At 38.5% G+C, this 16,392-nt stretch overlaps 1 protein-coding gene across 10 annotated transcripts in view; it reads right to left on the bottom strand.

Annotated features, from left to right (window-relative positions):
* The window catches only part of LOC309845359 (uncharacterized protein), a 151,568-nt gene that overhangs the window by 128,879 nt on the left and 6,297 nt on the right, over positions 1-16,392 (bottom strand). For 8 of the 10 annotated variants that reach the window (XR_014301230.1, XR_014301231.1, XR_014301232.1 and 5 more), the window contains exons 3-4: positions 11,555-11,615; positions 10,551-10,622 (exon numbers count right to left, since the gene is read on the bottom strand). Coding sequence is in view for 2 of the 10 variants with exons in the window: in XM_082693209.1 (XP_082549335.1) it covers positions 10,551-10,622; positions 11,555-11,615 (133 nt within the window). In the remaining 8 variants the exon portion in view is untranslated. Of the gene's footprint in view, positions 1-10,550; positions 10,623-11,554; positions 11,616-15,801; positions 15,899-16,392 lie in introns of those variants that run through there. The other 2 variants (XR_014301236.1, XR_014301237.1) reach the window with 2 other exon arrangements.

Genomic DNA, 16,392 nt, shown 5'->3' with positions numbered 1-16,392 from the left:
CTTTGTTAATTTCATTTCCTTTCAACATAAGATGCTTGAAAGTTTAAATTTTTTTTAATTTTAAAGTCAGTATACCTTATGGAAGGTTCCATTTCTAATTAGGTAAAGAACTTTAGTGTGGAAAATACTTAAAATTCATAAATAAATTTTATAGAGAAAAGAATCTATCTATTCCATAAAGTAAGGTTCAGCTAAATGGCTCATATAAGAAACAAAATAAGAAAAATATCAAACAAGATATATTCAAGAGCAAATGTATTATCATGTGATATCTATTACTGTTTACTACCCTATAACATAAGATTCAACTATTTTTTTTCAGTCGCTTATTACATTTAGATACTCTTAGATCACACACCTCAATCCTGTTAAAATGATTATGGAGGGCACTCCATATAAGTACCTGGCTGGTTTATGCACTGGAATTCACATTTTATCCTAGGAGCAATGCAGTGTCATTGAAAAGTACCTAAGCAAGAAGAAATGTTATCATATTGGAGCTGTGGAAATTTCACTCTGCAGGATGAAGACTGGAATGGAGGAGAAGAGAGCTAAAGGCAGGGAGTCCTAAGTGAGAACTATCAGTGTGGAACTGGATAGTGAACATGAGGAAAAACAGATTCAAGAGAGACTTAAGGAGATAAAACAGAACATACTCGTTGCTATTTATATATCTTATTTACACTTTTTGTGCATTTTACATATGAGGATGGGGCTCAAGGTTTATGAATTAAAGCTATTTCATATTAAACATTGCTAGAAGCAACAGCTTGCTCCCTATTCATCCCCAAATCCTAGAGGGGTTATGGAAGCAAAGCGACAACACGTTCACAGAATACAGATAAGGTGAAGCATTAGAATATTTGACAAGTACTTTCTTTTGTCCCTTTTACAATTAGTAATAAATAACTTGTACATATAGACATATAGTGACAAACAGCAATACTATTTGTCTGCATGCACGAAGGACAATGGCAGTAGCCTCTAAGGCTCTTCTGTACAAGATACAATGATTTGGAATAGTCTGAGAGCCTTTATTTTCTTTACTGACCATGTCTACATGTCCAGATTCAAATTATAATCTCCAGCTCATTTCATCTACCATCTCTCCATGCAGCTGTCTCAGATCCCAGAATTTAAAAGGAACAAATCTTTTCCTCTTCAGAAGCCCCATACTCATCTTATGATACTTCATGTTCTACTTTGTGTAAACATCTTACCTCCAGGAGACTATAAAAGCCTTGTAACCAAGGTCCTTGTCATTTCTTCTTTAATTTATCTACAGTACCTGGGCGCCTGGGTGGCTCAGTGGGTTAAGCCGCTGCCTTCGACTCAGGTCATGATCTCAGGGTCCTGGGATCGAGTCCCGCATTGGGCTCTCTGCTCAGCAGGGGGCCTGCTTCCCTTCCTTTCTCTCTGCCTGCCTCTCTGCCTACTTGTGATCTCTCTCTGTCAAATAAATAAATAAAATCTTTAAAAAAAAATTGTTTGTTTAAATTTATCTACAGTACCTAAAACAGTGCGCAGCACATAACAGAAACTCCATAAATATGTGTCAAATAAATAAATAAACCTCTATTTCCAGCTACTCTTTCCACTCCTGCCTTGTTTCACCTAGATCAATAAGAATGGCAAAGCTGCCAGAGATCAAAGGCTCAGGAGACCTTCTAGCTTATAGGTTCAAAAAACAAGGTTCACTGGAAACTTTGTAAAAACAATACCAAGTATTTTACTTAAATAGATACTGCTAAACCACATACCTAAACTTTGATTTATAATCTCCCTGGCAACAATCCAATCGAATTTTTTAACGTAAAAATCTTAACCACGAGTTTCTTTTAGAACTCAGTTATCCCTGCATATCAAAGTCTATTTTCTTATATAAGTGCCTGGCTGGCTCAGTCGGGTAAGCCTCTGCTTCGGGTCAGGTCATAATCCCAGGGTCCTGGAATCAAACCCCATATCAGACTCTCTGCTCAATGGGGAACCTGCTTCTCCCTCTGTCTCTGCCTGCCATTCCCCCTGCTTGTGCTCTTTCTGTCAGACAAGTAAATAAAATCTTGGGGGAAAAAAAAAATGTCCCGGAGCACCTGGGTGGCTCAGTGGGTTAAAGCCTCTGCCTTCGGCTCAGGTCATGATCCCAGGGTCCTAGAATCGAGCCCCACATCTCAGCAGGGAACATGCTTCCTCCTCTCTCTCCCTGCCTGCCTCTCTGACTACTTGTAATCTCTATCAAATAAATAAATAAAAATCTTAAAAAAAAAAATGTCCCAAGGGACACCCAAACAGTTCAGTCATTTAAGCACCCACTCTTGGTTTCAGTTTAGGTCATGGTTTTGTGGTTGTGGGTTGAGCATCATGTTGGGCTCTGCACTCAAAATCTGCTTCAGATTCTCTTTTCCTCTACTTCTCAGTCTCTCTCTCTCTCTCTCTCAAATCAATAAATAAAATCTTAAAAAAAGAAAGAAAGAAAAAGAAAATATCTCAAGCTAACCAGATTGGGGTGCTTGCACTGAAACCCAAGATAGTGTTAATAACCTTAAAATAAACATTGAGCTTCACACTCGTTTTTTAAGTAATTTTCTAGAGAGATCAATTTCCAGAAAAGAAAACAATCATGTTGAAATCTTGAAGAAGAAAATATTAACTCCCTAATAAAAGGACAACTCTTAAAAATGATCAGATCCACCCACTTGGCAGCCATGGACCTTACAAATATCTGAACTGCTTCAACAGAGAATCAGCCAACATTCTGTCCACATAGGTACAGAACACACCTATCTTTTTAATTGCTTTCATATTGTCTGGAATGCTGCAATCTTTTCAGTATTGTGAATAGTCGGTAGGCCTCGTACTGAGTCAGTGGTATATTTAGCATCTATGGTTTTTGAGTTTAAGCTCCCAAATGCCCTCAGAATATTTGGGTTTCTGGCTGAATCATTCCCAATTATAGTAAACATAGTAAATATAGTAAATAAAGGCTATTTCTTACATTTCATTTTACATTTTACATTTCATACTGGGAAATGTAAGGGTAACATGGAATGATATCTGAGATACACTTTAGAATATTTCAGCAAAGTAGGGAAAAGATGATAGATGAAGAAGATGACAAAATCTAGCAATTTAATTTGGGTAGCGAGTAGATGGGGGACCATCTGTCTATATTTGTGCACGCTTGAGGGTTTTTTTTTCTCTAAGTGTTACATTATTGCAAAAACAATTTCAAATTAAAAACAGAAATCCAGACAAATAGTTCCCAGAGTCCTAAATCATTCTTGAGAATTGCAGGGTGCCTCATAGTCCACCCTTCTCAGTTCTACTCTAGACTCACGTCCTTCAAGCTAGTTCTCAATTTTTATTTCATTTGTTTTATGGAAGAGGGGGAAATGCTTTAAGATTATCAAATGGAGGGCGCCTGGGTGGCTCAGTGGGTTAAGCCGCTGCCTTCGGCTCGGGTCATGATCTCAGGGTCCTGGGATCGAGTCCCGCATCGGGCTCTCTGCATTAGCGGGGAGCCTGCTTCCTCCTCTCTCTCTGCCTGCCTCTCTGCCTACTTGTGTTCTGTCAAATAAATAAAAATAAAAATAAATCTTTAAAAAAAAAAAAAGATTATCAAATGGACCTATGGCCCAGAAAACTGACAAAAAGCCAGAAATTTCAGGATGGTTCTTGATTTCATATCTCTTAAGCTTCTAGAAACATAGTATCTTCCTGGTACAGGCAACTTGCTTTCTGCTTGTGGTAGACATGTGTTGCTTTCTGCTGTCTGACATCTACCCTGCTTCCTGTAATAACAACATTTCCATTTTCATTGAGGGATCTGTTACAGCCCCATTTTGAAGAAGGAGACTCTAACTCTGGATTTGAGAATAGAGTTTAAGCCCAAAACTAAATCAGTCAGATTATCCAATTCCCCCAGCCACTGATTGGTTCCTAAAAGGCACATGAGCTAAATCAGGCCAATCCTGCTAAGAAGGTTCAGGTCTTAGATTTCTGTTTGTGCTTTGGAAAAGTGAACTCTTTTTGCCACTGAATTTGTAATTGGATTGATGTGTTCTTGCAGTTGCTTAAACCCATCTTACACAGCTTGACAATGAATTGAATATAGCAGAATGTAGCCATATATCCATTGGAGGTGAAAGGAAGACAGATTCAGGGCACCTGAGCAGCTCAGTTGCTTATCATCCGCCTTTGGCCCAGGTCATGATCTGAGGGTCCTGAGATTGAGCCCCACATCCGGCTCCCTGCTCAGCGAGGAGTTTGCCTCTCCCTCTCCCTGTGCCTACCGCTGACACTGCTTGCACGTGTATGCTTGCTCTCTCTCTCAAATAAACGAATTAAATTCTAAAAAAATGTTTAAGACTTAAAAAAAAAGAAGGAAGACAGTTCTAATGACACCTCGTGAGCTCTGACCAGGTGTCCCTGGCCTTTCAATTGTGAGTCAAGAAGTTACCTGAAGAGCTCTGACTAACACATAGCATAATCGCTCTCTTTTGTAATTAAACCACACTGTATAATCAGATGGCTTGATAGCATAGGACCTTGTAAACTCTATTCTCCAAAGGAAGATGCATAAACTTAAAGCATAATTCTTACTTACCAAAATACAGAAACGAGTTCCAAAAATATGACATCATGGCCATCAAATTCTATGATTAATTCAACCAACATTGCATAGTCTATCACTATGCTAGGAGTCAATTCCAGCAGGATCAGGGCAGCTCAGGAATAGGAAATAAGTGCAGTCCCTAAATGTTTCTATTTACTCAACGACATATTTAGTTCTGTTTGAGATTTTTATAACAAAAAAAATTAAGAGCATTTTAGTACAAAACTGTTACTGGCCCAACTCCCTCCTGGATGATTGGGGGTCCAAATGACACATCCAAACTGGGGTTAGAGGAACAGAAATGGGTACTTGCTTAAGGCTTCCTCTGGCCCCTGAGCCTAGAACAAGGAAGAGCCTAACAACAGCTTCCAGAAAGAAAGTTGAGGCCAAAAAACTTATCCCACTAAAGCAATAATGTGAGGGAAATGGGCAGAGTGAGACAAAAACAAGTGGGTGCCAACACGGAGATCATGAGCAACTGGCTGGAACACAAGTAGAAGAAGACAGAATCTCTGAGACCCAGATTACTACATATTTAATCAATACCTGGGAAAGGGTTATGAAGTTACAAAGCTATTTTAGACAAATTGTAAAAAAGTACAGTAGAACCATCATTATTCTCATTATTTTTTGTGGAAAAAATTCACTTGTCTAAATGAAAATCAAAGGTTATCAGGAAGAGAAAAAGAACCCATGAATTTTCCATCCTGTTACACATTTTTGCTTGTTTAGGCTACGAGATGGTAATGGTTCAACAATCAATAGTCATGCACCTTCCTGAGTGTGTCTTCCAGTACTGCAGAGTCTAGAAAGCCAAAAAAAAAAAAAAAAAAAAAATTCCCTTCATTCCCTGGCAGCAAGTGTTTTGGAATCAGGACCCACTAAGTAGATGCTATCACATGAGATCTGGGAGGTAGAAAGGAGGTAGGAGGGTAGGAGGAGCAATTGCCCTGCTGTTCTTTCTCTTGCTGGGGGCAAGTAGGGCTGGTAAGGGGACATATCAGATTTTTCTGCAGTGAAGTTCCAGCATCCAGTCTCTAGTTTTGTGAGGCTATTGCGGTAAGCTTTTCAATTCCACTGTTCCATGACAGCGTCCTGATTACCCACCTTCCTGACTAAGTAACAGCTAAAATTTCAGACTAGTTCAGCAGTACAGTTCTGGGAATCCTTTCTGTAGACCCAACATTGAGCTCACAACTCCAACTGCACAAGGACAAAATTCTCTATATTTAAATCTCCTCTTAAAAGAGCTAGAATGGTCTCTGCTTCCTAAAACTGAACCATGAAACATTCTACTTCCTAAAGCATTAAAGATTTGTGACGATAAACAAGTCAAGCCAAAGATGAATCCCATTCACAGAGAAGTATCATCTGGACACAAAAGGTAGTCGTTACAAAATAAACAGCACGGGGTGTATACAAATGAGCAGAGCTGCTGAAACATATAAATCTCTGCAGCAGCCAATAGCAAGATGGTGTCTGACCATATTTGTCCTCAGGTAGAATGGTTTCCATGGGGCAAACCTCTTTAATGCCAAGCCATCCGTTTAGCAGTATTAGCCAAGTTAATGAGGTCACCAGTACTCACCTGTTGTCATTTCCCCATTGTAGGTACTTGGGCCCAATGTGAAACATTTATAAATTGAATAGGTCACCAAGTACAGTGTTCTGGTCAAGATGGAGCTGTTTGTAAAAGGTTAAGAATCAGATTAAAATCCTCAATTGTCACAGAGCCAGGAAATAATACTCTTCCCTGAGCTGCAGATTCCTCTATACTTTTCACAAAACTATTATATAAACCCGGATTACAATATTATTAGAAAGCATTACCAGAGATGCCTGGGTGGCTGAATCATTAAGTGTCTGCCTTCAGCTCAGGTCATGATCCCAGGGTCCTGGGATGGAGCCTTGCATCAGGCTTCCTCCTCAGCAGGAAGCCTGCTTCTCCCTCTCCCACTCCCCCTGCTTGTGTTCCCTCTCTCCCTGTATCTCTCTCTGTCAAATAAGTAAATAAAATCTTAAAAAGAAAGAAAGGAACGAAGGAAGGAAGGAAGGAAGGAAGGAAGGAAGGAAGCAAGCAAGCAAGCAAGCATGCATTACCATTTAGAGTATGCACATCACTACCTGTTTCTCTCATTAAAAGCACAGCAAGGACTAATAACCATGAAATGTTATCCTGGGAAAAGGCAAGGGTTTGAGAGTAAATGCAGCAGTTGAATTTGGCATCCTATAATGACCCTGGAGGGGAGGGGATTCAGCTAAAATTTAGCTGATGATTGTGTACAAGTATAGATTTAGCTGTACTTGTGAAGATCTGATTCAAAAATTCTATCTTTCAGCACTGCAATTAGGAGGCTGAGGGTCCGCACCTCAACCCTGCTCCCAGGCAATAGAGTCAGGATGGGAGCTCCAGCTCTACTCTTGTGTTTGGCACTGCCTCAGGGTCATGGACCCGCAAAGACCTGAGAGTGAAGCTGCTGCCGTGCTGCCTGAGGAACTTCCAAAGTGATTCTGGCAAATTCCAAATGCAGGATCTACTTATAAGCTGCAGTGGTCTTTGAAAAACTGAAAATTGGAAAAAGTTAAGGAAACAGAGGATTATGATGATTGTTTATTGTTTGTGAATAATTTTTCAAATGCAATTTACTGGTGGAGGAAAATATATATCTATCATCCCAGATGCATTTTCCCTGATTGATAGGTAAACATTTTAGTCATCACATATATGCTAATAACACAAATAATTTAATTTCTTTCTTTTTTTTAAGGTAAGTGTATCTACTTTCATTCATGAGAATTCTAGGAAAAGAAGTGTTATGGAAGAGAAACTCTCCACTGTAGTCACTGAAAGCTAATGAAGTAGTCTGCGTTCCTACTCCTTAGCTCCTCCAAATGTCTACCCCCTTATTAACAATTTGGCTTTATTACAATAACTGTTTCATGTAGCATTTCTGTAACATGGCAATTGAGCCTAAATCCATATTCTGCAGATCTCTATGTGTGTTTCTCCAAAAACTATCATTTCTGACCAAGTTATAAAGATTTAAGCAAGAAATTGAAAATGTAAACAAAACAAAGGGTATATTTTATCATAAAATGCCATGGGTGATTTTAAGCACTTTAGGATATTTTGTTCCATTGCTATAAAATTGGTTCTCCATGAATGTATGCACGAAATGTATATACACACAGTACCATTATGTGCAGGCATACATGGTCTAATTAGAATATTTTAAATAATATAAAAACCCGATAATTGTTCTTTTATGAATCTTAAAAGTCAACAAAGTTGGAAGCAGCTATAACAAACATTAAACATGCCTAATTCTGTGTATTTTGAAGAAAGAGCATGGAGTTGGCATCAGTTTGTCACCTATCTGTGTATCAGACCTTGCAAGTGATTCTGCAGTTGCCACACAGTGGGGGCCTCTAGGCCTGTTAGATATCTGATTCCTGTGCTCTGCAACATATCTAACTCCTGCACCCAGCAGAGCTCAGGGTCATTCTTAGGTCATGGTGGTTAAAGATGGCTGTCAATTCACTGCTTGGTCTAGGTTTCAAAACTCCTTTATCTCTGTTATATTGATGATTCCTAGTGATAGGTTAGGAAATTAACCACACCATCAATATGCATCTTAATGGTGTGTTGTGTAGCACCAAAGTGACTGTATTAAAAGCTCAGTGTGTTGTATTTGAAAGAGTCTGTCACCCTTTGAAAGCTAAGAACTGGAACAAATAAACTTTTATCTGAATAAACAGTTATGGCTCTATGTTGCCTTGCAAATTTTAAAAAGGGGGTTGTAATAAAACAAGTTGAAACTAGCGGATCCTGCCTTTTCTTAGTGCAAAAGTGATTATTATTCAGTCAAAAAATATGCAGTGAAAAAGAGTAATTGCTTAAGAAGATAATATAATCCTGAAACTATCCACCTGGTGTTTTTATTTTAATGAATACCGTTTTGGATCCCTATGCCTGTGCAACTTAATGTTTGTCACAATTCTTTGTGGCTAAGGAGAAAGACAAGCCTTAATTGTAAATTTGCACATGGTTTATTGCCAATGCAATGGCATGAACACATTTAACAGGACTGCCATTCCATTTAATTACTCTGATTTTGACATGGACCTACCACAGATAAAATTGATGGCATGAATTACGAGCACCATAAAAAATCACTGCTTTCTCTTTAAGTGGTGAGTGTTAAGGTACCCTTCCATATTTCCTATAGCTATCTGCATTAGGTGAAGAAAAAATAAAGTATGGTAATAGGAGAGCCATCCTCAAATCCCTTCCTTCTAAGCAGAGTTATGCTGGTGACATGACAATGATGCGTGGTCATTTTTTTTTAAAAGCTTACCTGGGTAAGATCTATGACATCTAAAGAAAAACAAACAAATAAATAACTAGGCAAGTGGACAAAAATAGAGAAAAACCCTCTGCCAAATTAATGTGTTTCATCTCTTACTACATTTGCTATTTCTTCACCCTTTCTCAGTGACATTTGATGGTACTCATTACACTTTTGCTTGAGATAAGTGAAAAAAAAAAGCTCAGGAACAGAAGAGTAAGCTCAAGATCTGTACGGATGGACAGCGGGTATGGCAGGGCTATGGTAATATTCTTTGCCAGAAATCTAAAACTGGCAGTAAGAGGAAGTCGGCAGCTAGTTCCATTCAAGTGAAAGAGTGGTAATGTGCCCCCAGTGTCCCCGTATGTGGAACCAAATGGAAAGGTGCCAGTTATTGGCTAGATGACCACAAGTACTGGCTTTCTTTTCCAGAAGTTGAGGGGAGAACTTGAGCAGCACAACATCAATGCTTTATGTAGTCACATTAAACTCTCTGCTACTTGAGTTCATTTTCTACATTCTTGTTTATGATTCACTAAAAAAAGAAGCTAGTATTTCCTTTAAAGGTTTCCAGAAGCCTCCCTCTCCTCTCCATGGAAAAAAATCTAGATTTCTAAATACATCTATAAATCGATTACCCACATAGATGATGAATCAAAGCATCTCATTTTTTGTCTTTTAAACTTGAAACTGTCACTGAAATAAGTTCATATCTATTTAGCTATTGATCAAATAAAAACCTTCAATAAAAATATTCTGACATGTGGTTTCATCCAAGCTTCCTTTGTCTTTCAATTAAGAAATGGTTTTATGCTATACAAATAGGGTGAGATATTCAGAGGATTAAATCAATAGACTATAAATTATGAGTAAAAGAAAACATCAGGTCACTGCCCTGACACAACAGATTTATTATTAAAGTAGGTAACTCCAAGGCAATTCACTACATTAGTTTTTATAAAGTAAGAGACAGGGAGAGATCAATGATAACTTTGGCTCACTGTTGCTTTTAATGGTTCATTTATAATAGCTACTTATCTCCTATTATTTTAGCTTGCTATAATAATGTCAAGCCAAGAAAAAAAGATAATCACCATTATGGGAATATATATTTAATTCAGGTCTGACTGACTATTCTTTAATCTGATTCATGTATTTGTAGAGTGGCCAGAAATATTCTAAAATGCACAGTGATTCTTAGGTACATATAAAACTCCATTATACAGTCGACATTATAAGAATACAAAAAAAAAACTGACAGTTTTAGCTATACTTTCATAGGTTTATCAGATGAACAACCCCATTGCTAGGCCCACCCATAGCCCACCAACTCAAATCTGCCTGATGTTATCAATATCAAGAATAACAGCTGAATCCTAAATGAACCCGTTAGCCACACTGTGTTTCCCGGAAACTATCTTTGCAAATATGAAGCATATTCTTGTTCCAGACACACAAACACAGACCCACACCCTATTCACGGATGCTCTGCAAGTAACTTGCCATTCTAGAATATATATTACCCAGATTTCAGTGGAGGTTTGATACTGGCTTCCAAAGGCCATCTCTAACAAAAATGAAAAACTCACCTGTTTCTTTTGATAAGGCCAAAGTGGGGGTTCCTCACCAACCATCTCCCTACATATTTCCTTCCAGGGAAACTGGAATTACATTAATGTTAAAGGGGATGTGGGGTGATTGAATCGGGGGAGGGGGTCTCCCCACCACCATCACCACTACTCTTAGTGATAAAGGCATGATATATCTTTTTTAAACTTGGGTCTTTTGGGTAACAAAAGGTGGTTCTATCACTGCTTGCCCCATTGGTTGTCTTATCAATAATCACTTCTGATTCCCCACACCTCTGAATTGCACTGTTGGTGTTGCATATACAATTTTACTCCAGTTAAAAGTAGTGTTTATTAATATCCAGAATATAAAGAGAACTCTTAACACTCAAAAACAACAGCAAAACCAAAAAGCCCAGTTTAAAAATAGGCAAAGGACTTCAATAGACATTTCTCTAAAAAGATAAATAAATGGCCAATAAACACATGAAAAGATGCTCAATATCATTAATCATCAGGCAAATGCATATCAAAACTACAATGGGATACCACCTCATACCCATTAGGATGGCTACTATCGAAAACAAAAACAAAAAGCAAAACAAAAATAACAAACTTTCGCAGGATATGGAGAAACTGGAACTTTTGTGTGTTACTGGCAGGAATATAAAATGGTACAACAATCATTGAAAACAGTAAGGTGGTTCCTCAAAAAATTAAAAATAGAAATACCATATAATCCAGCAAATCCATTTCTGATATATACCCAAAAGAAGTGAAAATAGGGTCTCAAAGAGATAGTTGTATATCCATGTTCATAACAACATTATTCATAGTAGTTAAAACACAAAAGGAACCCAAGGGTCTGCTACTGAATGAGTGGATAAGCAAGATGTGAATATTATTTAGCCTTAAAAAGGAAGTAAAATATGCAACCATGCTACAACATGGATGAACCTTGAGAATATTATGCTAAGTGAAGTAAGCCAATCACAAAAAGACAACTACCATATGATTCCACTTACATGAGGTACTTACGGTAGTCAAATCCATAAAGACAGAAAGTAGAATGATGGTTGCCAGGGGCTGGAAAAAAGGGGAAAGGGGACTTACTTGTTTAATGAATATAGAGTTTCAGTTTAAAAGATGAAAAATTTTAGAGATGGATGTCTGCACAACATTATGAATGTATTTAATACCACTGAACTGTATACTTATAAGTGGTTATGATAATAAATTTCATGTGTGTGTATTTTACCACAATAAAAAAGTGGAAAAAATAGTGGTAATTCAACAACTATCCATAAAGGATAAAATATGACTGGCAATACCAAGTATTGACAAGGCTGTAGGGTAACTAGGACTCTCATGTATTGGTGGTGAGAGGATAAACTGATACAACCACTTCAAAAAACCATTTGGCGACTAAAGCTAAACATATACTTTGGTATTAAAGTATATGTTTGGTACATACTGCCTATGGTCCAGCAATTCCACTCTTGGTAATATATCCAAGAGATATGAACGCATATTCTTAAAAGCATATTGTCAAGGCGCCTGGGTGGTTCAGTGGGTTAGAGCCTCTACCTTCAGCTCAGGTCATGATCTCAGGGTTCTGGAATCAAGCCCCGCATCGGGCTCTCTGCTCAATGGGGAGCCTGCTTCCTCCTCTCTGTCTGCTGGCCTCTCTGTCTACTTGTGATCTCTATCTCTATCAAATAAATAAATAAAATCTTTAGGGAAAAAAAACATATTATCTAAATATATCAACAAGAATGTTCATAAGAGCTTTACTCAAAAGAGTCAAATATTAGGAACAACCCAAATTCTATCAGTAGAATGGATAAATGAAATGTGGTGTATCCATACAATAGAATGTCTCATAGTGATTTTTTAAAAGAACAAACTTTTATTCCTAGCTATTACATGAAGGAATCTTAGGTGATATTCTAGATATTACATGAAGGGGAAAAGAGCCATATAGAACCTATGATTCTATTTATCTGAAACACAAAATAGATAAGACTAATGCAATCGTAGAAGTCAGAAGGATGGGAGGAGCTTATTGACTAGAAAAGGACAGTAAAGAGTATTTTAGGTGCCAGAAAAGTACTACATCTTGATCTAGGTGGCAAGTATATGGGTATGTGATGAATCTTAGAAGACTATGGGGAAAAATTCAGACATATAAAACTATATATGGGGGCTCCTGGGTAGCTTAGTCGTTGGGCGTCTGCCTTCAGCTCAGGTCATGATCCCAGAGGCCTGGGATCGAGCCCCACACTGGGCACCCTGCTCAGCTTCTCCATCTCCCACTTGTCCTGCTTGTGTTCCCTCTCTTGCTATGTTTTTCTCTGTCAAATAAAATCTTAAAAAAAATAAAAAATAAAAAGGTTGAATCTTATGATAGCTCAATTACAACTTAATACCTACTTTTAAACTACTCAGCAATCTGTATGCTTAAGATCAGTGTACTTTATACACTCACCATGTGTATGCTATATTTCGATAAAGAAGTTTAAAAAGTAAAATAAAACAAAAGTAGAAGTTAAATGGGTTTTAAGACATGTGTTCCAGTCCAAACTCTGCTACTGGTTTGCTATGCCAAATGCTCTAATTATTGTAATGCCATACTAAGGGAGAATGCCTTAGGTCTAGAATGAATTCTAAGGTTCAGAGAGTCTCACCTCCACCCAGAAAGAAGTGATCTGTGATATGTTACATAGCTACTCAGGGTGGAGCCAGAAACAAACCTAGGACATCTGACTCACAAACTAATACTCTAGCACTCTAGTTCATTTCTAGATCATGGAAGATTTAAAAAGGAGAAGGAAGAAAAGAAGAAGAAGGAGAAGGAGAAGGATAAAGAGATGGAGAAGGGGAGGAGGAGGAGTCAGACTAATAATCTAGCATTGCATCAACACCAAATTTTAAACCAATTGTGTAGCACTAGACCTCTGTTAGCACGTATTTGCTCTCTGCTTCCAAAGGTTCTGAGAGAACTAACTGGGAGTTTGCAAAGTGCCTTGAGCTATTTAAGCAGCTCAATCTGTAAAATCTGAGGTATCAGAGATCCTGTGATAACATGAAACATAGATTCCGGCAATCCCCATTCCAGGCTCCAACTCAAAATTAAATCTTGGCATAACTTCTAACCTTTCCTGTCCAGGCCCATCTCCACTATCACCTAGTCAGTCATGCAATGTACCCAAACTGTTCAACTACCAGCAGAGATATCTTAGGGTACAATCTAGGTTATATAACCCTTAATTAACTCCTCTGAAAATGTAGTTCCTCTGCAACAAAGTCAAGGATTTTTAAGTGCATACATGCATAACACCAAATCATAATGAATCCTCTATAGTAGTACTTGTGAACCATATAGTTCTCAACACTCCTCACAAAATTGCAAATATGAGCACATTGTGCCATACTTCTCCCTAAAATGGAGACATCGAGGAAGTGCTACATCAGTGGCCCCTAGTTCCCCTTTCTATTCTCTTTTTCTACCTCCATGACCCTTTGAACTCCCATCCTCTACTACCCCCACTAAGACCCAAGTGCCAACTTTTCTCTGACCTCCACCCCCCCTCCTTTTGTCAAAACAAAAAGGACTCTAAGTATCTGTTATTTACACTTTTTGATTGACTGCTTGGTTACCCTTTAAGTTTCACTGAGCTTTAGTCAGTATGATAATTCAAACAACATTTACATTTAAACCATTTTATTCCTCATTACATAATGAAAGGTCAATTCTCCGTTAAAGAATTTTGAACTTTAATATCAGCAAGCAAGTAGAACAAAAAAAAAACAAAAAACCCACAACATTTTGGAAGAACTTGGAATCACACTTTGTGTTCCTAAGCCTTGGGAATCATGAGCATATCAGAATAGCTGAGAAGCTACAGAAAGAACCCAAAGAATTGCTCCCTCACTCACTCACTCATGCATTCGACAAACATTTATCAACTGCCTATCATGTGCCAGGTATTGTACAAGGCAGAGGGAATCAATGATTAATAAGATGTGGTGTCTATCCTGCAGAAGTTTACAAAGAGGTACCAACAGAAGAATTTCAGCTCCAAAAGCGGAAGTACTCTGACAAGCAGAAAATGCTATGGGAGAACAGCAGAGCTGGGATTCACTTTTCTTGCAGCAGGTTTCACAGAGGACAGACCCATGGCTCAGCTCACGGAGTTTAAGAGGGCAAAAGCCAGAGAGAGGGACAAAATGAGTTTCCTCATCTTTTGGCCAAATATAAGAGGAAATGGGAGGGGAATGGTTAGCTTTTTCGTGCTGACGGAATTTAAGGAAGGTGGAGCTAATGCCCAGCTCAGTGTCTCTTGCAGCCACAGACATGAGGACAACTTCGGCTGTGGCAGCAGATGGGCCTCCTCCTCTCAGCTTCACTGATGTGGTAAGGCCAGCTGATGACAGATAAGCCTTGCCAAGATGTCCACAGCCCCTCAAAGGGGAGGGCAGGTGCCAGCATTGTCATAGAACTCTATACTCAGCCTACACTCATTAAAATGGTATTTTTGCACAGGGTACACCAGCAGAAAATAAATCTTATCCACAACCTTTAAAATAGCTACTATGTGGTTTGGCTCTGGTTTTGGCCTAAAATTTCAAAGTCTTTGTTAGTGTCAAATTTGGGATAATAAAGAAAAAAAGGGCAGTAGTCAAGTAATATCTTTGTCTCAAAAGAGCTTCCTCCCTGCCACTGAAGGATTGGAGGGAAGATAGCCTTATTAGCTAAGGGCTTATTTCTGGAAGCTTGCTGAAGGCAGAGATTTTATACCCAAATTCTAACAAAGCCAGGTGTGTAGTCACAGTACCCAGAGCTGCCCTGTACCTGCTTTGCTCAATTTCTTGATCCTTAACCCTTCCTTGCCCCAAATTTGCAGGTGAACAGGTTGTATCATTGAGCATATTTGATGCTATCTTAGTCGGTGTCTAATATTTTTTATCACATCCTTATTTTCTGAAGTTCTGGAATAGAACCCTCAAACCCCTATATTATTCCAACCCCTGATAATACAAGAATGAATATTCATTCTTTCAACAAGCATGGACCCAACAATAGGGCAGATGGTTAGTTGATACCCAGTTTCCATTGTCTCCTTTTTCCATTTTGGATTGCTCATGGCCACCACACAGAGACTACATTTGCTGCTATTCGTTACAGGTAGATGTGTCCATATGACTAAGTCTGTCACAACAAAATGGGAATGGAAGTGAGGTGTGCTATTTACGTGTCACTTGCTTTATAGGAAATTGCTTGCTTTCCACTTTCATTCTATACTCTTCCTATGAACAGAATGGGTGGGAATGTAGAGGTGGCCCAGATTTGCCCATGCAGACAAGACCTAAGGAATATTAGAGCAGCACAGTAGAAGAAACTCAGATTGTGAATGACGTCATGGTGCTAAGACACCCCACCAGTCTGGGCTCGCACCTTCATCTGAAATTTTACATACAAGAGAATTAAACTTCAGCCATATTTAAATCATTGTATTTATTTTACGTTATTTATTTTAATTTTAGAAAGATAGAGAGAGAGAGAGGCTGAAGGGAACAGGGAGAGGGAGGGAGAGACTCTTAAGCAGGTTCTGTGCATAGTGTGGAGCCCCAGGGAGATCTCACTACCCTGAGATCATGACCTGAACCGAAATCAAGAGCTGGATGCTTAAGTGACTAAGCCACCCAGGCACCCCTAAGCAACTGCATTTTTAGATTTCTTTGTTATAGCAGCCTAGCCAGAACCTCACTAATATAAACATTCGATGTCTATTTAACAATTTCCAACATAACTATATGGGGGGGTGGGCAAAAAGTCTTGAATAGACAGAAAAGCTCTCAG

Source organism: Mustela nivalis (genome assembly GCF_964662115.1).
Source record: "Mustela nivalis genome assembly, chromosome: 12".
NCBI lineage: Eukaryota > Metazoa > Chordata > Mammalia > Carnivora > Mustelidae > Mustela > Mustela nivalis.
Note: the sequence above shows the minus strand (reverse complement) of the source record. Positions and strands in the feature narration are given on the sequence as shown.